Below are 23,605 nucleotides of genomic sequence, written 5' to 3'. Positions count from 1 at the left end.
TTACATTACAATACGGTATCTCGCGTTAGTCACAGCGCTTTCAATGCAAATACGTAGATAAGTTTAACGGCCGTGGCCGTAAAATAAATCGTGAGGGGTGGAGTTTAAAAAAAGGAGAAGAAGAAAAGAAAGAAATTTATATTCGATCGTTATCCGCTTGTCGCTCCAAGTATACGAAATATTACCAACAGAATCTGTCTGTCACGCGCACCACCTCCCATCGAGAGGATTCCCTTGGCTCTCGAGATAACTTTGATTCGTGAACGAACGTGTCAGACCAAGTCAGACTGGCGTTCGTTTGTTCGAATAGTTAGTCTAAGACGCGCTGGATTACGAGCCGAGCAATTTAGCAATTTGTTTCGTGGCGGCGATTCGCGGCTTCATAGAGATATTATCTGACGATGCAACGATAAGAAGTGGCGCTCGCAGTGGAGGACAACTAAGGAATCTTCTCCCTTTTTCCCTTCGTCTCATCTTTCTTCCATTTTCCGTTTCTTTCTTCTTTCATTTTCTTCCTTTTTTTTGTTCTTTCTTCTTCTCTTTTTCTTCGAGTTTTCTTCACCTTTCTTCCGTCTCTTCCTTTCGTTTTTCTTCTGTTTCTCCATCTCTCTCCATCTTCGCCACGGGAACAACAAACGATCTTATCGTAAAAACACGTGATAATAGCGGCACAACTGGTTCATTGCTTCGCATCACGTTATTATCGGTTAAAGTTACATCACGACGTTATCGATTACACGCCTCTCGGAATATTCATTTGCATTTCGAGCCAGAATAGTTCCTCGTGTCGAAATAATGACTCATTGTTTTCATGAGTTCGCTCGTTCTTGCGGATTTTCAGTCGGGTCAGTCGTGGATCAGTTAATTACCTCGCTTGGGTAATTTACGAATTGTCGGATAATTATTAGAAGAGCAATTAGCTGGTCATTGTTTGGATGATCTTGGAACGGTGATTAGCAAGATTGTTAGAATTAATAGTCGATATTTTATTAATTATTAATAAAGAAGAATGAGTATTAAAAAGTAGAAGAAGAGAAGGAGGAGAGAAGAAGAAGAAGAAAGGAAAAACAGAATTGTGGAAGATGGGATATCGATGTTATCCGTATATTTTTATGGCGAAGTTAAATACCTACTGTTAATTATATTATTATACTTATACAGATAACATGATTAAAGAAGTGTTACAGAGCTATACACTCTTAATTATTGTATTTATTAACTTTTCTTCTCTTTTATAACAACGTGTCTATTTCGACACGAATCAGCGTTAATTTACAACTTCCTTCCGTTGAACGAAGTAATCAACACGTGCCTTGACATTTACATTTGTTACATTTATTCTGATTTTTATCAACGTTTCATTTCAATTATTTTACAGATATTAATAATGTTAACAATCTTATCATTATTTCATACAATACAATTTATCGTACCAATGATTTATCATACAAATATTTCATGCATTTGTAACGTTTCCTTTTTTTTTTTTTTTTTAGAAAAATAAACTCAAAGATTCAACGACATACGATGAATGTATTATTTTCAACGAAACTTGCAAACTAGATGTAAACGTGACTCGTATACAACTTACAGAGACGAGAAACTATAGTTTCAAAAATACTATAGTGTATTTCGACTTAGCAAAAAATAATTGAAAAAATATATAGAACGCAATGATCATTAATTAATATTAATAATTAATACTAATTCCGTATAAAAACTTGGATTTTTTTCACAAAGAAAGAAAAGAAGGTGAAAATATTTATACCATATATAATCCATTGCTATATTAATTCTGTCAACGAAACTTGTCACGTAAAAAAAAAAAAAAAAAGAAAAAAAAGAATAAAAAAAAAAGGACAGACGGACAGGTAGGAAGACACATTTAGTTGGTAGTTGGAGGTCGATCCAGGAGGATCTACCGTGGTATGGATCCGCTGTACACGTTCTCGTGTAATCTAACAAACCGGTATTATAGGAGACGGCGGGCGTGATCCTTCCTCCGCACCTCTGCCTATATCGTAGCTACGACCTTACGACACTGGCTCCTGCCTCCGAAGGGGCCGAAGAAAAAAAGAAAAAGGGAAATAAGGTGGACGGCCCAAAGACGGGACCCCATGGTGGCGGTACAGTCATCTTCAAGTACCGCCTTCGATCTGGGATCGAGATAGAACGTGGGCTCAAACCTCGCGCGAGGACGTTGTACCTTTGCCTCTTTTCGATGTTAATTCGTCCCTTACAACCAAACTCCGTTTTATTCATCCGTGAATTTCGTTTCTCTCGACGTGAAAACCGAATTTTTGTCGTAATTTAACCTTGGTTGGAGGTTATTCACGAAAACTTACGAATATTTCGAAAAATCGAATTGGATGGATCAGGTTTTTTTATTTATAAATTAGTATTTTATACGTGGATTAGTTATTTCTTGAAAATTGAAGCATTTTGAAAAGAACAATTTAGATTATCTTTTGCTGGTTTACTTATTTCAAGTCAGATAGAAAGTTTTATATAGGGAGTGAATTCTAGTTATCCCTAGATTGATTAAAGAAAAAGATACAGCTTACTTTTCGATCGATCTTGAAAAATAATATAAGTAGTGTACGGAATATTTTATACATATGGAAACTTTTAACAAGTGAATATTTAATAATAATATATACGAAAAAAAAATTCTAGTTATCCCTAGATTCATTTAAGTCCCAATAGTATAAATTTCTACTTTGAATAATATTAATTAACTATGGATAATGATATTCATATTCCAACCAAATAAATATTCCAAATTTCAACGAAATTAACAAAGATCCTTCACACTTTCACTCGCTAAATAACCAGAATATCTCTCAATCTCTCGGGAATTCGTGTCACCAGAAGGCTCTCGTTCGATTTCCGGGTCGATTTCATAAAGGAAGGGGACCGCGTGGATAAAAAGAGCGTGAACGGGAACGGTAATCACGCAGGCTGGCTCGTCCTAATTTTCTGGCCGCCGAATATGGCCGCGGTCCAGCGCGACTGGTCTTCCATCGTTCCCTCTCGAGAGGGCACGCGCGGCTGTACGCGGTACACGCGGCGTGCACGCGTGACTTTGCGAGACCGCGCGCAATCCGACTCGCTGCAAGCCCTCACTTTCACTCTGCCCGCCGTGGAATCCGTTTTCATTGTCATCGTCTTCGCGTGGAAACGCGGATGTATGGATATGCACATTTACGTTTCGACACGGTTGAACACAAAATTCGCAGGGTTCAAGGTTGAGCCGGTCGTCCGTCGTTTCTCGAGATTTAGGAATCAAGAGGAGATGATTTTGGATTTTGGTAAATTTATTTAAAGGTATCCAGATTTTTAGGATACCTTATTCAGTGGATATTTCGTAAGAAATGTACGCTTTTTAATTGTTTAGAGTGGAATTTGATCATCAACAAGGTACTCTGGGAATATATTGTTACCAACGACGATATTTAAAATATTATTGATCCCCTTTAATAAAATCGTTTCTTGTTTCGCACGAGAAGAATAGAAAAAGGGAAAATTATACGTATTATAACAGATCTCTATTTGAGCTTCGCTTATTATAATAACAGGTGGGTGAAGATAAAATCATATACGAGATGAATAGTAATATTGATTATGTCAGATTACACTGTAGTGTGAGATAGTTGAAGGCTTTGGCTTCTATTGATTTGTAATCCTTCGACTTCTGCAGTTCCTTCTTATAATGTAGATATATATGTATACATATGTATTATACTGACGCATAGCACGTGACCCGATTTCTCCATGTCGTCTTACGATCACATTTACCTTATCCTTTTGAATAATTGTAAGAAATGCATATAATAATTTATATCGTTTAATTTTACAATGAATATTATTTATATAATAATTCGTACGAAAATTATTTTCTTTGTGTTTATATGATTTCCATTTTGTACAATTCTATTATACGTATCTTCTTCGCAAATATTAAAATTCCTTCTAATTTCGTGTGCTTTTTTGAAAAATTTTATCAAAATAATGAGATAAAATTGAATATTACTTGAGAAAATTTTTTGATAAAAAAGGAATGGATAAAATTTTGATTTTACTAATTATAATAGTAACGATTTTACGATATTTGATTTATATTTTTTTATATTATAGTATTACGTGAATTTAAAATGCTCTTTTAAAGATATGCTATGTACTATGACTTAGTATTCAGTATGTCAAATAACGAGTAATTTGATAATTCTAGTTTCACTACTGTTTTACGAAGTATAAACTCGAGTAATTCAATATTCCGTCTGATTACCATATTACTTATTTTTCACGAGAGATATTATTAACTCTTACCTTGACCCGCGGCATATTAATTAATATCTGAATTACAAAAAAACGATTGCAAAAAAATTCATAAACTTGTAAATGATATAACGTTATTTATATTCAAGCGTACGAAAGAAAAAGAGAGAAAAATTTTGCACATTTATAAAAACTATTTTTTCTTTTCTGTTTTAATCAATGTTGCATCATAAACAACAATCACGAAGAAATAAGGAAAGTTTTACATGCTTCAAACGACAGAAAACAATTTTCTTTTCGAGAATGAAAGAAAAAATTTACATATCTATAAATAACGATATGCATTCTTTCTTTTCCATTTCTTTTTTCCATAGTCACGTTGAAGAAAGAAGAAAGATGAAACTTTCTCATATACATACATATATAAATATACACATCCTTTCATTTTCGAATGTAATTTTACACAAGCAGACATTTTAAATTTTCGCATATCAATCATTTGTTGCAATAATCGAAAGAATAAAACATTTTGATTATTTTATATAAAAAAAAAATCCTTTTTATCGATTTAATAAATGAGCTTGCAATTTGAAATTCTAATTTCACTATCGTATTACCTTTATTAAAATCCTTTTTTTAATTTTTACATTACAATAACAACAAACGTGCAACAAATGGCACGATTTCTCGTTTTTGCATATTCAAAAAAGAAAAAAAAAAAGAAAATTGACAAAGAATATTTACCACTCGCATCAAAGTACAACACAAACAACTTCCAAAGAAGATAAGAAGGAACGATAACGCGACATGACAAGAAACAGCTCGTGGACACGTCACAGTGTTAAGTGTTTCCCGCAGAATTTTTTTCGCTCGGTTTTTCGCGCGATCCGAATCGGCCGATATTAAAACTCGTTTTGCGATAGTATCTCGGCAGGGTATCTCGATCGGGCTCCTCGTCGTGGCATGCCAACGCCTTTGGAAGAGAAATTGCGGTGGTTTGCCGAAGAGTTGGTGCCCATGTTGGTGAACTACCTCCTCTAGCATGCTCCTCTGTTGAAATCTCTCGCATCCGCGTCGACGATGCACAGAGATATTAAAGATTTATTTTTACATTTTACGTTTCGTTATCGAAATAATTTCGAATCTAATACGTCGAATTTATTAATATTTGAATTGAATAAATCGGATTTATTATTTAAAAAACGTATAGTGTATTGTTTCGCATTATTATTTAGAATAAATGATGATTAAAATCATCAGATTTTTGAAAATTTTTCTTAATCCATTTTCTTAAAAAAAAAAATGAAATTTTCAAAAAAGATTCATTTTAATAAGAGATAAATCATTATTAAATTGAAATTCATCGCGTGGTAAATTTTTTCTACTCGAAACCTCTTTTCGACGAAGAGGTCTGCCATTTTGGGAAAAATCGAGAAAATGATTTTCAAGGGTCACTTTTGCGGCGGGGAGAGATCGTCACGATGATGGATTAGGATCGTTTAGCTCTTAGATAAGGATACCTCGGTTTATTCCTCGCGACTCGAGCAATTTGTTTCGTGGTTTCTCGCGCGAACCAGACGATAGGTGTTCTTTCGTGATGGATGTTTCCAGGGGGATGCGTTTCTCATAAGTAATGGGGGATTTGGCGAGTTGAATTGATTATTCGATCGTGAGAGAGTCCGTTGGCAGAGATAAACGCGGTTTACAGTTCTGTACAGATGTTACCGGGTTTTATGAGGCTCATACGACTTTTAGAAGGAAATCTATGAAAAGGAGTTATTCGTTCTTTTCCACGTGGTAATTTTAATTAATTTTCTTTTTTTACATTCGCGCAGATGAAATAAAAAAGATCAATTCAATCATCTTATTAAGTTGCATGTACACGTGCACACACGTTATAATAATAATAATAATAATATGGAGTCATTTTTAAATTAATCAGGCAGATTTTCTCGAATTTCCCGATAATATTTTCTCGGCAAATGATTTATTACGACGATTCGTGCAAATATAATATAAACAAAGATATGATTTTTTTCAAGATCGAATAATGATATATTATTATACGTTTACGGAATAAAAAAACTTTTTTAACCGAACCGAAAAATCACAAACAACCGAAGAATTATGATGGATTTTTATCTATAATCTCTCTATAAGTATAAATAGAGGTAAAGATAGCCGAACTTTTAGCCTGTATTTCTAAAAATTCGTTCGTACGATATAAAGAAAGGGGAAGAAAAGAGAGAAAAACGGGGTGAGGGAGAGGGGGGAGGAAGAAATATTGTCGCAAACGGATGACAGTTTGGAGAGATGAGATCGGCCCGGACGAAATTTTGGCAGGCTGCCAAAGATGAAAATGGAAGCATATCTCGTCTTTCTGTGGCCCAACTGCCGGGTCGACGAACCCAGCACAGATCTCTCTAGTTTCTGCGCCACCTTTCTCCCCCTCCCTCTCTCTCTCTCTCTCTCTCTCTCTCTCTCTCTCTCTCCTCTTTCTCTCCGCGCATTTTACCCGCGAGCTCGCGTTTAGAATTAGAACCATCCCTGGCCGCTCCGGAAATCCGTCGTCGCTCTCGTTCCAAATGTTTCTTCGTTGAGACGACGATGGCGTCTCGATGATGCATTTTGTAACGTTCGAAGGATTCTCGTGGAGTTTTCTAACGATTTGGTTAGAACGAAATTGTTTTTCGACTAAAGTAAAATCTTCAAATTGTTCAGATTTCCACGATTGATGGATCCAAGAAAAAGAAGAAGGTTAAAATGTTACCCAATACTTGATTGGCTATGCTTTAAAACGTGTAACGTACACGAAAGTAATACGATCGATAATTAGAAAAATTGTGGTGGAACAATGACTCAAAGGACGAGGTGATTCCTGAGAAAATTCCAGGCGAATTAAAAAATCTCTCCCTCTCCCCCTTTTGAAACTTAATCTCAAAGGATGAGGAGGAGGAGGAGGAGGAGGAGGAGGATGTAACGGTTGAACTTGGACGAGAAAAAAAAGTGGCGGGGATCGTGGGCGGCAGAATTCTTGCGAGAGAGCGGCGCGTAAACGAAGGATTTAGAATGACGATTCGCTACAAATAAACTCGTTGGTTGGCAGAGGAAGAGATGCGTGATGTCACCACCGAACGAGTACCAATGTCGTTTGCGCGTAATAAAATTTCGCGGCTAGCCTAGCGCTAGCGAGGATAACCGCAGTTTCTATTCTTCTGTCCTCTGTGGAAAGTTCCGTTATCTTCGTATGAAAAATGTTATACACGTTTCATCCGTAGAAATTTCCATTTGAATTGTCGAGCAGATGTCTCTTAATTAATTGTGAAACGTAATTAGAAAGTAGTATCATCTTAGGGGGGATCTTAGATATGGGTCTGCAGATATTGGAGATTTAACTTTTATTAATATTGTTATTTGCACTGGACAAAAAAAAAATGGTCAAATGGAAACGAAATAGTATTTGAGCAAAGATATAATGTTACTTGTATCGATACGTGTTAATTAATATATAAATTTTTAATTTTTGCATTGAAAATTGTAGATAATTTTAATAAATAATTAATGTATATGTATTAATAATTAGGTATTAAAGAGTATTTGCTTGATGAAAATATTTCAGTTTTTAATATATTGTTTCAAAGAATTTTGATTATCGAATATTTTTGGAAATAATTTAATTTTCTAAGATTAATATAAATACAATGGATTAGAACAAATTAAATCTCATTGATATTTCGAATTAATTGCAATTTACAAATTTTAATATATAAATAGATCATAATACGTGGTTCAAATGTTTATAATTTGTTCCAATAATAATAATATTTCCTACATTTTATTTCATAATATCTAAATTTACATAAGTTGAACGTATACTGGCATCTACTATCCATCTTCTTCTATAAATTTTCACATTTTATAATGTGTGAAATTTAAACACAATGAATTAAACTTCTAAAATATTTATATGTTCTTATGTTTGTGTGGAATCATTGTATTCAGTGTAGTAACTGTGCTGTAATCTGTTTGGCTTGGAATGTATATATCTTTAAATACGTATCTATCCGTGAATATCTATGTGTGCTGTGACGAATGGATGCTGTGAAGAACGAGATTCTAGAACGAAATTGTAGTTCTTTGTAAAAACACATTATACAATTCAAAAGATTTTATATATAACATGGTAAATGATAAAATAAAATTTATTTTATTAAATTTATATTTATTCCTTATGTTTAAGAATAGTTTAATTTACAATTTACAATGGTTGAATAATAAAATATTTTGGATTTTATAATATAAAATGATATTTTTATTTATAGTATTTACATATTTGATATGAGAATATATTTTGAATAATTACATTGATTATTTTTCCAGATAAATTATTTTGCAAATGAAATTAGAAATTTTTAATTTTATGACTGGAATATTGAATAATTGTAAATAATTTATATTTGCTATTAGATTAATTTCATAAAAATATATATTTTCTTTTAGATTAAATTTTATAAATGTATATATGTATATCTATGTATAAAATTTTTGTATATTTTATAGACTTACAGATAATTTTCAGATTCTTTCATATGTTTCAAATTACATTCAAAATATATTCGTAAATCGATGGACTTTGATCATAAATAGTACAAACACGTATATATTCTCTACTCAATTCTTCCACACGTAAGAATTAACTATATATACCTATTTAATTATAGCTTTGATCACTATGATGATTCTAACATGTTGATTGTTAATTCAACAAGTGTAACAAAGATTACGAAGATAAAATAAATTTTGCATTTATATTATTCGATATTTTTAAAACTAGTTTCATTTTACAATTAAAATTAAAATGGAATGATCTACAATGAACGAATATACTGTAATAATTTTTCTCGTTAAATTACCATATTGCAACCAACGAATAAATTTACATGAATATGCAAAATGTAAAATGTAAAATTCAAATTATTATTGTAATTAATATAATGCTAAATTTTCTCGATAATGAATTATAGAAAAAAAAAAAAATTACAAGAAAAAGAAACTCGCTTTATTTTCGTTTTTTACGAAACGACGTCTGTAGAACACAAGGTCTCAAGGTCCTCCTCGTTTATTTTTATATACAACTATCATAATTCATATCTGAAATCTCATCTTCTTTTTTTCTTAACGATGCCTTTTACCTTCAACGATGAAATCTCATCAGTGATTCAAATTACCGTTAATGTAAATGAAAATTAAAAAGAAAAAAAAAAAATTCTTCATAATTTGACGCATTAAAATCGAGAAAGCGTTACAATTGTTCGATCAACGATGCATTCGATTAGAAATAATTGACATTTGAGCGTCGATTGCACGTAAATCTCGCTGGTTATTCTCAAGTGTATGATTGTCGCTGCTCATGAATCTTATAATTCTTCATTTTCATATAATTACGCCTCGTATAGAAACGGAGAAACGGTTAGGTAAGAAACGACGTAGAGATTTGAAATTTTTAACACGTATTATATATATAATAAATTCTTATGAAATTATAATGATACAATTATAATTTTTACAATATATATTATAGAATTTCAATTTAAATTGTGTTAAAACTAATTGTGCGTCTTCAACAAAATTTTCTGACAACATTAAATTAGATTAAATCTTAAACGATTCAATAAATAAATTTAATACCAATTTTAAAGAAGAAATCATTATCAATTGTTCATATTACGTTACAATTCATAATCGTCAAAAAAAAAAAAAAAGAAAAGAAAAGAAAGAAAAGAAAACAAATAAAAATAGATACTCAGCAGTCATATTTTTTTCTTGTCGCAACGAAATAGAACGTACACCTTCGACTCTATGAATAAACTCATTTGCATACAGACAGACGCACAAATATCTTTATAATACATATAACAAATTTTCAGATTAACACAATTTATCATTAAAATTTTTTCCTTGCAAATATATCTTTTAACTCCGCTCTATTTTAATTATTTTAAAACCATCTTTCAATTTATAAACAACTTTATAATTAATCGTTGTTAATTCATTCTTTTGCTTATCTTATCGTTCGTTAACCCAGTCATTGTGTACACACGAATTTGCAAACACGATCGAACGGGGAAACGTTGAAATTTTACGGCCCTCCTTGAGATTTGCGAAAGATTGATCTCCCCTCGCTCCTCGAGGCAGAAAAATTGGGTCGACGATATTTCAGCACGTTGGATAAACAAACGCGTCGTCGAGATGGTTTCTGGATGCTCGTTCGCGTCTCTTGAAAACGATTTGAAATAGATCCGGGGTACAAAAGGAAAATTCCACGGACTCTTGACGGACGCGTGTCTCTCTAAAACGTGCACAAAATATTTTCGTAGATTTATCGTGTTACATTGGACTTAATTTCATTTTTAAATGTAATTATTCGTCGTCTATTATACACGATAATTTTTAAGGATAATTAGATACGAAATTTAAATTAGAAAATAGTTAGAAACATCTAATGGAACACGTAATCCATTTAATTTAAGAAGACAGAAAGAAGAAAATTTGTTACAATTAAAATTAAATTTTTTTGCATCATATTTTTCGATGCAATTCTTTCCAAGTGTATTAAAATCTTAATAAATAAAACGCAACGTCCAATATAAACCTCTATACACGTTTTTCGAAAAGATCCTCCAAAGGAAATGATTCCAAACGTGCGCATACGTAATTTTCGCTTCGCAATCGGGATGAAAAAGAAAAATCGAATCTCATAACGTTGCAACGAGGTCGTTCGTACAGCTCAATGAAACGCGTTCCCATTTTCCAATTCCAACGACTAGTCGGTTTTTGCAGGTGATCTTGCGTGAGATTTCCTAAAATGGCAATGACATCTCGCTCAGTATTGCGCGTCTCTCGCCTTGTTACGAGTTTCACGACCGCCAATTATCGAGAAATATTATTGTTAACGAATATCACGCGTGTTATTAATTATCACAATTCTTTTTATTTATTTTATTATATTTTGCTGTCCGGCTTTTTTTAGAGCGGGGAATGGCTGAGATTGAAGGTTCTGGAGGTTCAACCAGAACTAACGAAGCTCGGTGCCACGGTGAAGGAAGCCACCGAGCTCTCGAACGCGCACGACGAGGTTCTGCTTCGATTGCAGGTAACTGACACAAACTTATCTAGAAAATTCGTTTCATTTTAAAATTGTTAATTTTATCCTATCTATGCATAGTTTAATCGATCTTCTTTTTTGACATATTCAATTTATTAATATTTAATACATTATTATTATTATTCTGTGAATATTACGAAATTACGAAGAGATCTCAAATTCAATTTCTTATATACAATTTTTATATTTAACAATTTTGTGTTAATATTCCTTCTGTTCCGTTGAATTTCAATTTCAAATATTTCTGTTTTTACATTGGAAAGATACATTAAAAAGGATACGTAAATTGGATTAAATCAAAATGAAGATCCGGGTAACGGATGTAATTATTATGCGGAGAGTAAATAAGTTTTCTTTTTTTTCTGTTCTCGACACAAGAGCAAACAGAGTCCGGTGGAGGAGTTGCTCCGTCAGGCTGATCAGTTGATCTCGAACCAGAGGCCAAGAGCGGAAGTGTACGCCGCGATGGCGGAAACGTTGGGCCAAGCTTGGCGCGATGTGAACGAGCTTCTGGAACGTCGAAAACAAATCCTCGACTCCAACGTGTTATTCCAATGGTTCGTACAATTATCTTGACATGTGTAAATAAAACAAAATTGTAATATAATTGTAATATAATATATCAAATACTGTCACAGAAAATTGCGAATGATAGGCACACGAAACATAATGAATTAATTAAAATGAGACAATTCCAATAAAATGTGTCGTAATCTCAAAAATTGATTGAATTTTTCGAAAAAACTCTGAATTTTCACTTTCACTGATTGATTCTAAATTCTTTGTAGTCAAGCGTGATAAGAATACTTCATCGAAACGCACGATAATAAAATGTTACAGCCGAGCGGAGGAGTGTCGAGAGAGCATGAGGGCACTGGAGATGGCTTGCAACGACACGTTGCTGCCGATCGAGATCGAGGCGGTGAAGAACTTCTTGTCGAAAATCCACGATCTTCGAAAGAACATGCTCGAGGCGTTGATGGGCGCGTTGCAAGAGGGGAAGAATTTATTGGACCGGCTGAAGGAGATAGCGAACGAAGGCACCCTGGACTCCAGGCCTGAGAGAATTAAGCTCGAAGCTGATCACGGTGAGTTTTAATTGTTGCGATTAATTGTGGAGCACAATTATATCCATTGTACGTACACCTTTCGTTTTTAATCGATGACACAACCGACGTGTTCCTTTCGCCTCTGTTTTGGTATGCGAGAGGAGTAACGCGAGATCGAATCGAATGCTCAATAACGATCAGCAGTTATCACGAGATTTTTAGATAAGAATTAACATTATATTTGTTTTTTTTTTTCTTTTAATAGAAGACGAGACGAGTATATACAGTTTGAAAATCTTTATATTTTTTTTACTAGATCGATAGAAGATAGAATTATTAATAATTAAAGAGATACTTAACGATTGTATTTTTATTCTCAAGATAAGGCTTGTTCATTTTTATTATTTCTCTTTTTTCAGATGTATCTAAAAATTTTTATGATTCGTTATGTAATTCGACGAAAGAAGTAATTTGTAATTAACAATAAAGTAATATGAATCATCTTATTCAGAGACACGCATATTTAACGTTCAATGATTACATTTTCTAATTAAAAGTAAATATTCTTGTTTCCAGCAAAATCTATCATCGTTTTTCGAGGGAAATATTTTTTAAAATCAACGCTCTTCGTATTATTTGCAGCCGTGTTGAAGGTTGAGAAATGGTTGGAGGAGCTCCACGACAGGAGGCGGTTGATCGAGGCATCGTTTCGCAGTAGAAAGACACAATTGGAGCAATGTTTGGCTTTAGCTCTGTTAGCGACCGATCTACGCGATCTCGAGGAGATCTTGAACGATAGAATCGCTGCTCTGTCGAGCAGCTGCGATCAGCTGGGAGATTCCGCGTCGAGCGCGGAATTGCTCCTGTTCGAATTGAAAAAATTACAGGCTGAGGCTAAGGTATTTTATTGAATTATTACTCCTCTGAATTAACCACCTCTAGTTTCTTCATTAACATAATCGATAAATTAACTTTTCTTATTATTTATTTTACAATCTAATAGGAAATATTTTTATCGAATTATTACATATCTTATTTTATATATACTTTTTTTTTTAGTTAATTATTTTTAAGATTTGAAATTATGAGATATCTTTCGACAGAAAAGGAGAGAGAGAGAGAGAGAGAGAGATTTAGATTTGAATAAATTTGGAAAATTGATTTTCCGTAATGATTTGTAGTTCGATTATTATGTTAATTATATTGAGATTCACAAATATAAATTTTTAGAAATGGAATAATGAATTATGAAACGATGAAAGAGAGAAGTTTGATTGAAAAAAAAATATCGTTTAATATAATTCCGTTTATACGATGATCACAGGAATTTCAAGACAGATCGATCAAAATAACGAAATCGACCGAACGATTAGTGTCATCGGGACACTTTGCCGGTGAACAGGCGACAGAACAAGCTTATGCGATCCTTGGCGCCGCGGCTGATTATGTCAACGATTTAGATCAGTACGAGTCGTTGTTGAATAGAGCGGTGGCCTTCTTTGATTCGGCAAGATCGGTGAGCATTGACCTTTTATACTTGTTCCATTTAAATACTTTGTCTACATCGTCTACGAAAGAAAAATCTAAACTAAATAATTATTATCAAATATAAATAATAAATTTTGTTACATAGAAAAAGTAGAATTATTTATAGAAAATAATTTTTCATTAAAAAAATAATCGCGAAACATTTTCTTTTTTATTTAAAAAAATTACGAATAATTTATGACGATAAAATATTAGGAGGGGAGTTAAGTTTTGCAATTTTATTCTTTTTCGAAGGCAATCACGAAGTTGGATCAATTGGAGATTCAGCTGGTGACCACAGAGCATCCCCCGTATTCGACGAGATTAGCTCGTTTCCATGCCCAGACCGTCGCCACCATCGAAGACGTTACCGCGAAACCTTTGGAGGAAGGATACGCCCTCTTGGACATCACAGGAAGAGGAGCGCCTGGGGCTGAGGTTAGAGATCGAGAGATTAACTCGTGGCAGTTGAAATTGCGAAAGCATGCATAGCGAATAGAAATCGTTCGCCAATGAATTTTCAATCAGCATTATTTCTCGACGATCGTATTTATTCGTATTTCGATTGTACCTTTCTAAGTAATTTAAAATTATTGTATTCAACTACAGAGTGTTGAAAAATTTACTTATATTTCTGAAGGATCTGTATATCTTTTTTTTTAAACTTCAAATTAGAATCTAATTAACCGATATTGAATATATTTGTATTTGTGAGCAAAGACATTATATCGAGAATGATGGATGAATTATGAAAATTCTTTTACGTTTATTAAACTGTATCAGAGATAAAAAGAAATGTCAGAGAATGAAAATTGAACATATTTGCGTGCATTCCTCTTTCGAATAAGATTATATAATTTTCAAGAAATATAGAACGTTTGCAAGTACAATAAAAATGAAAGATAGATTGAAGAAAATATACAGGGTATTAATATGTTCGAAGGACACGGGTTTGGCGAGTAGATTTCTAGAGACTAAAACAAACGCGAAAGATTGGGTATACAAAAATTCCGTTTCAGGCTTATTTACGAAGTTATAAATACGTTTTACGTTTGCTTTAGACGAAGCGAGACGAAGACAGAGTTTAAACAACACAAACATAAATTGCTTATTAACTCGATAAATAAACCTCAACCCACGATTTTTGCACGCCAACCTTCTTTTTCTTTGTCTCGATCCCTCTCAAAATATATCTCACATTATCACACGTAATAATGAAAAAATTACCAAACATATCGAATACCACATTCACTAACGAACCACTAATCACGAGTTAATCAGGATTATTGATCTTAATCAATAGAATAATATTTGCGTTTAATTTTTAAAAATTCTTAAACTTAAAATAAACGATCATAATTTTCCACTCTTAACAGGGTGTGAAACGGGCGGTGGAGGAGTTGGAGAACCGGAAGATCCGGTTGATGGAACGGTGCACGGCTCACGAGAAGGAGAATCTCGAGATATCGAGGATCATAAACACGTTCCTGGACAAGCATGACGAGCTGAGAAAGTGGTTAATGGGCATACCCGAAGCGTTTCTTCAGGGTCACCAAGACATGGGCAGCGACGTCACAATGGCGGAGGATTTCTGCAGGCTCCACCGCCAGCTGTTGCACGATCTCGAGCAGAGAACCGACGAGGTCGAGCATCTCGAGTTCGAAATTCTTCCGATCGGGGAACGGCTCGAGGAGTCGCAGAAGTTGGAATTGCGATCCAAGGTCGAGGAGTTGAGGAACTCCTGGTCGAAGACTAAGGATTTGGTGGCGAGAAGAATCGATTTAGGATCACTTTACCTTCAATTCCACGTGGTGGTCGAGGAATTGACGAACGAGATCGAGTCCATCGAGGGCGAGTTGAAGAGGCACGTTGACGTTTTGGACGAAGGAAGGATCGAGCTGATTGGAAGACGTTGGAAGGATCTTCAACCGCTTTATGTGAAATTAACCGGTACCGGGAAGGCGTTCTTGGATGCTGCTGTCAAGGTACTCGATTCATTTAATTTTTTAGGCCTTTTTCTTTTTTAAAAAGAGCGCTCTATCTTCCAGATCGACGATCCCTATTTGGATGTGCCAAGGGCTTGCATATGCGTTCAGATGCTTTTAGAAAAGTTTGCCAATAAACAGTTGACCGTGACCGAATCTTGGGAGAAGTGGCGAACCACGATCGAGATTTTGAGGGAGAAACGGATCGAGCATGAACGAAAAATAGAAGAAAGTACAAAGGTACAAATTTCTCGAATTCAACTGTTTTTATTTTTATTATCAAAAGAAATTTATCGCGTACTGTTTATATTCGTTGCTCGACAAATATTATTCGATTCTGTTTATTCTTTCCAGACGATGGAATGGGTGTCTAAATTCAGCGACCAACTGTATCCAGTGATCACGTCTCTCTCTCATCAGACAGTGAACATTCTTCAAGATCTGGCAGGATCCAAGGATCGTATCCTGCCCGAGTTGAACAAAGCCGTGGACGAGTTGGATTCGAGGATCAAAGGATTGAATGCTTTGGCACAAAAGGGTAACGTAACGTAAATTCTAGAGATTAATTTTCCACGATTCGAAAATCTTAAGTGAAATTTTAAATTCGAAAGGCGAAGTGCAAATCGAGGATGAAATCTTGAAGAGACTTCGCCGTATGCACGAGAATCTTCGCACGACCGCCAGGGATTATGAAAATCTCCTCGAATCGTTGATCTCTATCTTCAAGAATATCGAAGAGGTATAATTGATATAATTACACATATCGTTTACAATTTTGTAACAATTAAGAATTTGTCGACAACATTTTTCAAATTTAATTTGGCCAATTTCAAAAACGTATATAGCATAAAATTGAACTAACAGTAAATTTGAAATCAATCTGCATTTATTCTATTCGATAAAATTTATTGCGATTTATTACGTGTGCATAAAAATACTTTTTCACGAAAGGTCGAGCACAAAATCGAACAGTTGAAGAGCCAAGTGTCGCGTGTAACGTCTCTGAGAAAATTGTCGGAAGTGGAGGCTCTATTCAACGAGCTCGACGCGATGAGATGGTCCATTTCCGAGAGGCAAGGTGAGATCGGATCGAAGGTGCAAGAAACGATGGTTAAAATCGAGCGGCAGGAGCCAGCTGAGGCTGGTGTTCGCGACATGGAGAAATTGAGACGCGCCTTCGACTCGTTGTCCACCGATTTCGAAGTGTTCTGGTCACAGACGACCACTAAAATCGAAGAGTATCGGAGAACTTGTACCTTCGCCGAGGATCTGGAGAGGATCGACAACGAGCTGCACGATTTGAACGAACATTTGAAAAAGGTGGATACGAAGATCGGTGAGAATCTTCAGACGGCAAGGGTTGCCGCCTCTTCGTTCGTGCAGTTCGAGAAAACTGTCACGGTAAGAATTGTTACAATTCTTTCGGGGTGGATGACAATTTTTAGCAAAATTTTGCTAACATGTTTTTTTATTTCTGTCTTTAAATTGTTGTTCCTGGTAATTGAAATCGAGAGATAGATAAGATTTACATAATCAAGTTGTTCATATAGAAATCCAATCTAATTCTCTTTGTTGAGACTTAATAATTTGAGATTTAACGAAATATTTTATCCAAATAGATATTTCAAATTTGGAAATAATGCTTCAATTGTGTTCATTGTCTCATATTATGTCTAATTCTATAATGAAAATATTTATTAACAATAATTAGATATTATCTAAAATTTTTAAATTTGGAGTTCTACTATAATAAATTTTATTGTATTCTTTTTTGTTGTAATTAATAAGAAATTAAATTATAAACATACTATTGCTAAATAATATTTTGATAATCTTTTCTTTTAATCTCAACTAATGGTAACAATAAATTTTTTTACGCCAATCGTAGGAATATAATGCAGGTAAGCAGAAAATGTTTAAAATAAATCAAGCGAAGAGTATTTAATATAAAATGAAATTTGAATATAATATATGCAAACACTTATATATTTTCAATTTTTGAAACAATTGAATTAAATTTATTTCTCGTTTCATAGATTTTGGAAGAGAGGATCGAGACTTTTGTGAGAACGACAGAAGAGTCGATCAATGTTTTGACGCCTCAAATCGTGAAAGACGTTTCTTCGTTGAGAGAAAGATGGAGAAATTTGAAGAGGAAGATCGAAGAAACGAAGAAACGAACGAATTTGGCCATAGAGTATTTCATGCTCTTAGAGGAAGCCAAGGAATGGAATAGGGAGGGCAGTAAATTGTTGGTGGTGATAGCAAGGAAGGCAACCACGGTAAAGACGCCTAAAGACGCAATGGTATTGCTTCAAGAGATCGAGAGTTATCTGAAGCCAGGCGAAGAGATGCAGGAAAAGAGAATCGAAAAATTAAAAGAATTGTCGACGATTGTTTTTGGTAAGCGAGAAAAATGTTCGATTCAAATTCGAAAAATATTAAAATTTTCGTGTATTTTTATATTTTTCTGTATTATCTTTTTTTTTTTTTATATTATTTCATTATCAGACACGGATAGATTACCACAGTTCAACGAAGTCGTGGTCGAGAATCGACAGATGTTGGATTCCTTCGCCGTCATTTCATCCGAGCTTCGAACATTGGCCCAAAATTTGAAAAATGCCGAAGATTTACAAGAGAAATTAAGAATAGAAAAACGGGAAGCGGATGAAAAGTTAAAAGCCGCGAGAATGGAAATGGCTGCCGCGGAGGCAGCGAGAGAGGAAGCGGAGAACGCGAAGAAAATTGCCGAGAAATTAGCAGCCGAAACATTGGAGAAAGCAACGATAGAAGCGAAAAGATTGAAGGAAGAGAGGAAAATTCAAAAAGTTTCTACTCCTCCTCCATCGTTTTCGGTGTCGGCACAAACGGAGAAGATCGAAACCGATCAAAGTTATGTCAAAGAAATGATTACTTCCGCCACCATTAAAAAAGAAATACACATCTTACAGAAGGTGACAATTGATAACAAATTATTTCAATTGAACAATTTTAATCGTCAATAAATGTTAACTATTTGTCCAAGAAGTCTAAAAGACGTGCTAATTTTTATATAGCTAAAACACATTTCAATTATTCAATTAGTATAAAAAATATATATATAACATTATATAAGACAAATTATGTCTTTATAACAAATCATTAACACAAAATTTTAAACGAAACATCGATTTTTCACCTAAAAAAAACATGAAAAGAAATTAGAAATTTTGTGATTAAAACCTATTCGAGAAACAGAGAAATCCATGCCATTGAATCTCCTTTTTGTTTTATCCCGATATCTCAATCGGTTGTTGAGATATAAACACTCAAAGTTTTCGTAATATTTAATACGGCGCGAAGATTATGAATGGGGCAGTGACCTATATTTTTTCCTGGAAATGCGTACTACGAGTTTTTCCAGGAATCGCGTCTATCGCTTGTCTGCGGTTTGGGATAGATCAGTGAGACGAGGTGCGAGCGAGAGGTCCGAATAAGAGATAAGGATGGAGACAATAAACGATCAAAAATTACCTTTCTCTTTACACGACGATATCTCGGGAACCGGAAGTCGTATCGAGATAAATAAAAAAGCATTTTAAAGGGGAAGCTTCCGCGGTTCTAACGATCCTTCGCTCGTTGATCGAAAATCATTATCTTTGAAGTTATAGCGGTTTAAACTTTTTTTAATTTTAATACCGCTTGATCAGGTTTAAGGTAAATGGTTAAAAATCATCTTTTCGTTTACACGATGATATCTCGGGAACCGGAAGTCGTATCGAGATAAATAAAAAAGCATTTTAAAGGGGAAGCTTCCGCGGTTCTAACGATCCTTCGCTCGTTGGTCGAAAATCATTATCTTTGAAGTTACAGCGGTTTAAACTTTCTTTGATTTTAATATCAGGTTTTATCAGGTTAAGGTAAATGGTTAAAAATCATCTTTTCGTTTACACGATGATATCTCGGGAACCGGAAGTCGTATCGAGATAAATAAAAAAGCATTTTAAAGGGGAAGCTTCCGCGGTTCTAACGATCCTTCGCTCGTTGATCGAAAATCATTATCTTTGAAGTTACAGCGGTTTAAACTTTCTTTGATTTTAATATCAGGTTTTATCAGGTTAAGGTAAATGGTTAAAAATCATCTTTTCGTTTACACGATGATATCTCGGGAACCGGAAGTCGTATTGGGTTAAATGAAAAAGAGTTTTAAAGAGCAAGATTCTCTGTTTTTAACGATCGTTTACTCGTCGATTGGAAGTCATTATCTTTGAAGTCATAGCGGAATTGAATTTGTTCTAATTTTTAATAAGGTTTAATCAACTTTTGGGATAAATCACGTTGTATAAATATGTTCATTTCTGGAAGAATATTGCTCACAATTATTTTATCAATATATATATTGATGAAGATTCTAAAGAAAAAGTTATTCGGTTAAAGTAAATTATACTTTTATTTAATTTGTGTTTAATTATGTTAATATTGTTGATTTCATAATTTTTGAAGATAACTGTGATGACATTAGAATTATTTCATATAAATTTAATATTGAATTTGCATTCCAGACGGAAATTGAGAAAAGAGTACCGTCTCGTGAACCAAGTCCACAAAAGAAAATCATCACCGAAGAAATTCGCGAAAAATCAGTTGAAAGAGCGCACAAGGAAAGTGGTCCACCATTGGCACCAGAGTTTACGATTCCTTTACACGACGCCACCGTACAGGAAGGAGAGAAATTCACTTTCCAGTGCAATCTCGTTGGCCAACCAACACCGGAAGTAATATGGTACAAGGATGGAATCTCGATTTTGAATAACCCTGATTATTTGACCACTTACATTCATGGAATTTGCACATTGACGATCGAAGAAACTTTTGCCGAAGATTCTGCGAAATACACTTGCAAAGCCTTCAATATAGCTGGATCAGCGGAAACGTCCGCCACATTGACTGTCAAAGGTGATTTTGCAAGTTTTAATATTTCATTTCATGAGAAATTAAATGTCTACTTAAATGTAACTTTTGATAATAGAGAATTATACTATCGTTTCTAATATTTTTAAATTTGTATCAATTTGGTAAAATTTATTTTCTTCTATAATAATATTTAATATTTTATTTCTTTCTAATATTATGAGAAAAATAGATACAATCTCTTTTCGAAAGATAAATATTTTTATCATAAAATAAAATGAAAGTAAAAGAGAGCGTTTCAATATATTTTTCTAAATTGAAGTTAAACATGTGTTACAATCTTTTCCAGAGATTAATTTTATTTCAAAATTAATTTTCATTTGCTGACTTCCAGTATTACAAATTTATCCTTTTATAAATTTGATTTTTAGAAACTGCACCGGAAGAGCAACCGAGTCCTCCAGTTTTCGTGAAAGAGTTGATGGCCTCGGTGGCTTTGGAAAATTCTTCTCATCGACTGGACTGCATAGTCGAAGGTAATCCACTGCCAACCGTCCAATGGTTCAAGAACGACGTGAACATCGATAATTCCCCCGATTACGTTATCACTTACAATAATGGCGAGGCTGTATTAAAATTCGAGGAAGTTTTCTTAGAAGACAAAGCTACTTACACGTGCAAGGCCACGAACAGATTGGGCCAAGCCTCCACTTCCGCTTTTCTCGATGTTGAACGTGAGGAATTATACATTTTATCGCTGAATAACAATGTTTGGAAAAAATTTTGTATCCAGAAGTAAGATTCATATTATCGTTTTATCTACAGCTGCGGAATTCACTTCGGAGAAACCATATTTTGTCACACCTCTTTCGAATGCCATGGGAAGAGCAGGTCAAAGAGTGAAACTCGAATGCGAAGCAAAAGGGAATCCGATGCCCACTTTAACTTGGTATCACGATGGAAGACCCGTCGAAGAAAGCATGAATTTGAAGGTAATCATTTGATAATTAAAATTTACATTCACAATTTTATATTTGGTTTGTTTTAATAAATATCTCTAAAAATTTCAAAAGCAAAATTTGTTTCTCCTTAATTTTTTTCTCTAGAAAATTTAAAATGCACATTTTTAAAAAACAAAATATCAATATTTCTTCTCTATAACATTCAATTTCAATTTCAATTGATTTTCCAATAAATTTTGAACATAATGTTTAGTGAAATTTGTTTTTATTACTGATATAAATTTTTGTTTTTCTTCTCATCAAATCGATCTTGACGTTCATTGAATTTTTCCTTTATTAATAGTTAGTTAACACGTACTCTTGTAATCTTAAAATAGTCCCAGAACGATCGACGAGTTGAAGAATAATATTACAGCCACCATTGACGAAATAAAAATCATCTAATTTCAATGACCTCCTACATCTCCATTCCCTTTTAACTTATTTTACATTTTAATATTACCACGATAATAAAAGCAACTCTCTCATTAACCAATCCAATAAAACCAATACCATTTACAAAATAAACAAATCCAATCAATCTTAAAGAAGAAGAAAAAAAAAAAAAACAAAACGACGTAATTTTTCAACGAAAACATCGTCGTTTCCTCGTCTCCTCTCGCTTCTCCTCCATTCGAGGCGAGGCGACCGAAGCAGCGTTAATTATAGCCGGATCGCGCCGAATTCGAAATAAAGCAACGCGATCCGAAAACGAAGAATTGAAACTTGCACGCTCAGGGATTCGCTGTTTTAGATACAAATGGACGGTGGACGGAGCAGTTTGGTCATCTCGGAGGCGTTCGCCAAGGATGCCGGATGTTATACGGTCGTCGCCAAGAACGAAGCCGGCGAGGCCACCGTCTCTTGCAACGTGTCCGTGAAGGGGCGGCTTCCGCACGAGACGAGCGACTCGGAATTCGCCTGCAGCGACATGGAGCCCGTCGTGCCCAAGATCCAGATGCCGTTGAAGGACCTCAAGGTTCAGGAGGGCCACTCCGTCCGCCTGGACTGCGTGATCGTTGGACAACCCGAGCCGGAAGTGAGTGTTTTGTGAACTCGTTCATTTTCTGTTTCTTCTTATGGAATATTGGGGAATATCGAGTTTCTGAAACGATCGAATTCGTAAATGTGGTTTCGAAGTTTCTCTCGAAAGTACTTATTCGATAATGGTGAATTGAGATTGGATTAAAATATTAGATTCCTAATAAAAGGAGAGGAAATAAGAGTAAGAGTCTACGAGAATTTTACAATTTTTCAGATATAATATTAGAAATGAGATTGTTATTTTGAAAATTGGATTTAACGTGATTTATTGAATTTATTTTTATAACAGAAAATTTGTAAATCTGTTGGGACAGGTGATTTGGTATCACGACGATCAACCAGTGAAGGAATCGGCCGATTTCCAGCTGTTGTTCCAGGGTGACAAGTGTTCCTTGGTCATTCACGAGGCTTTCCTAGACGATGCTGGCGTGTACAAAGTAGTCGCCATTAATTCTGGCGGTGAAGCATCTAGTCAGTGCACATTAACAGTGACGCGTAAGTTGAATCGTTGAATGTAGATATTTAATAAATGTTAAAATTATCTTTACTACAATAGTTTTAATAATATTGTAAACGTAAATATTTTAAACTGTTAAAAAAGAATGAAGAACGAGAAAAGAATGATCGTGTATCAATTTTTTATATTTGAAATATTTTTCAAGA

General features: G+C 34.2%; 1 protein-coding gene across 9 annotated transcripts in view; it reads left to right on the top strand.

The window, feature by feature from the left end:
- The window catches only part of LOC147657379 (uncharacterized), a 70,083-nt gene that overhangs the window by 22,420 nt on the left and 24,058 nt on the right, over positions 1-23,605 (top strand). For all 9 annotated transcript variants that reach the window (XR_015292555.1, XM_086910099.1, XM_086910106.1 and 6 more), the window contains 18 exons: positions 11,309-11,431; positions 11,822-12,000; positions 12,284-12,531; positions 13,135-13,391; positions 13,817-14,008; positions 14,275-14,457; positions 15,396-16,004; positions 16,068-16,244; positions 16,359-16,542; positions 16,616-16,743; positions 16,956-17,405; positions 18,041-18,407; positions 18,516-18,961; positions 20,549-20,942; positions 21,329-21,631; positions 21,723-21,889; positions 22,653-22,937; positions 23,257-23,437. Coding sequence is in view for 8 of the 9 variants with exons in the window: in XM_086910099.1 (XP_086766225.1) it covers positions 11,309-11,431; positions 11,822-12,000; positions 12,284-12,531; positions 13,135-13,391; positions 13,817-14,008; positions 14,275-14,457; positions 15,396-16,004; positions 16,068-16,244; positions 16,359-16,542; positions 16,616-16,743; positions 16,956-17,405; positions 18,041-18,407; positions 18,516-18,961; positions 20,549-20,942; positions 21,329-21,631; positions 21,723-21,889; positions 22,653-22,937; positions 23,257-23,437 (4,873 nt within the window). In the remaining variant the exon portion in view is untranslated. The remainder of the gene's footprint in view (positions 1-11,308; positions 11,432-11,821; positions 12,001-12,283; positions 12,532-13,134; positions 13,392-13,816; positions 14,009-14,274; positions 14,458-15,395; positions 16,005-16,067; positions 16,245-16,358; positions 16,543-16,615; positions 16,744-16,955; positions 17,406-18,040; positions 18,408-18,515; positions 18,962-20,548; positions 20,943-21,328; positions 21,632-21,722; positions 21,890-22,652; positions 22,938-23,256; positions 23,438-23,605) is intronic.

Source organism: Apis florea, unplaced genomic scaffold (assembly GCF_048593485.1).
Source record: "Apis florea isolate Af1SG1 unplaced genomic scaffold, ASM4859348v1 contig_3170_pilon, whole genome shotgun sequence".
NCBI lineage: Eukaryota > Metazoa > Arthropoda > Insecta > Hymenoptera > Apidae > Apis > Apis florea.
This window is presented reverse-complemented; position numbering and strand designations above follow the sequence as displayed.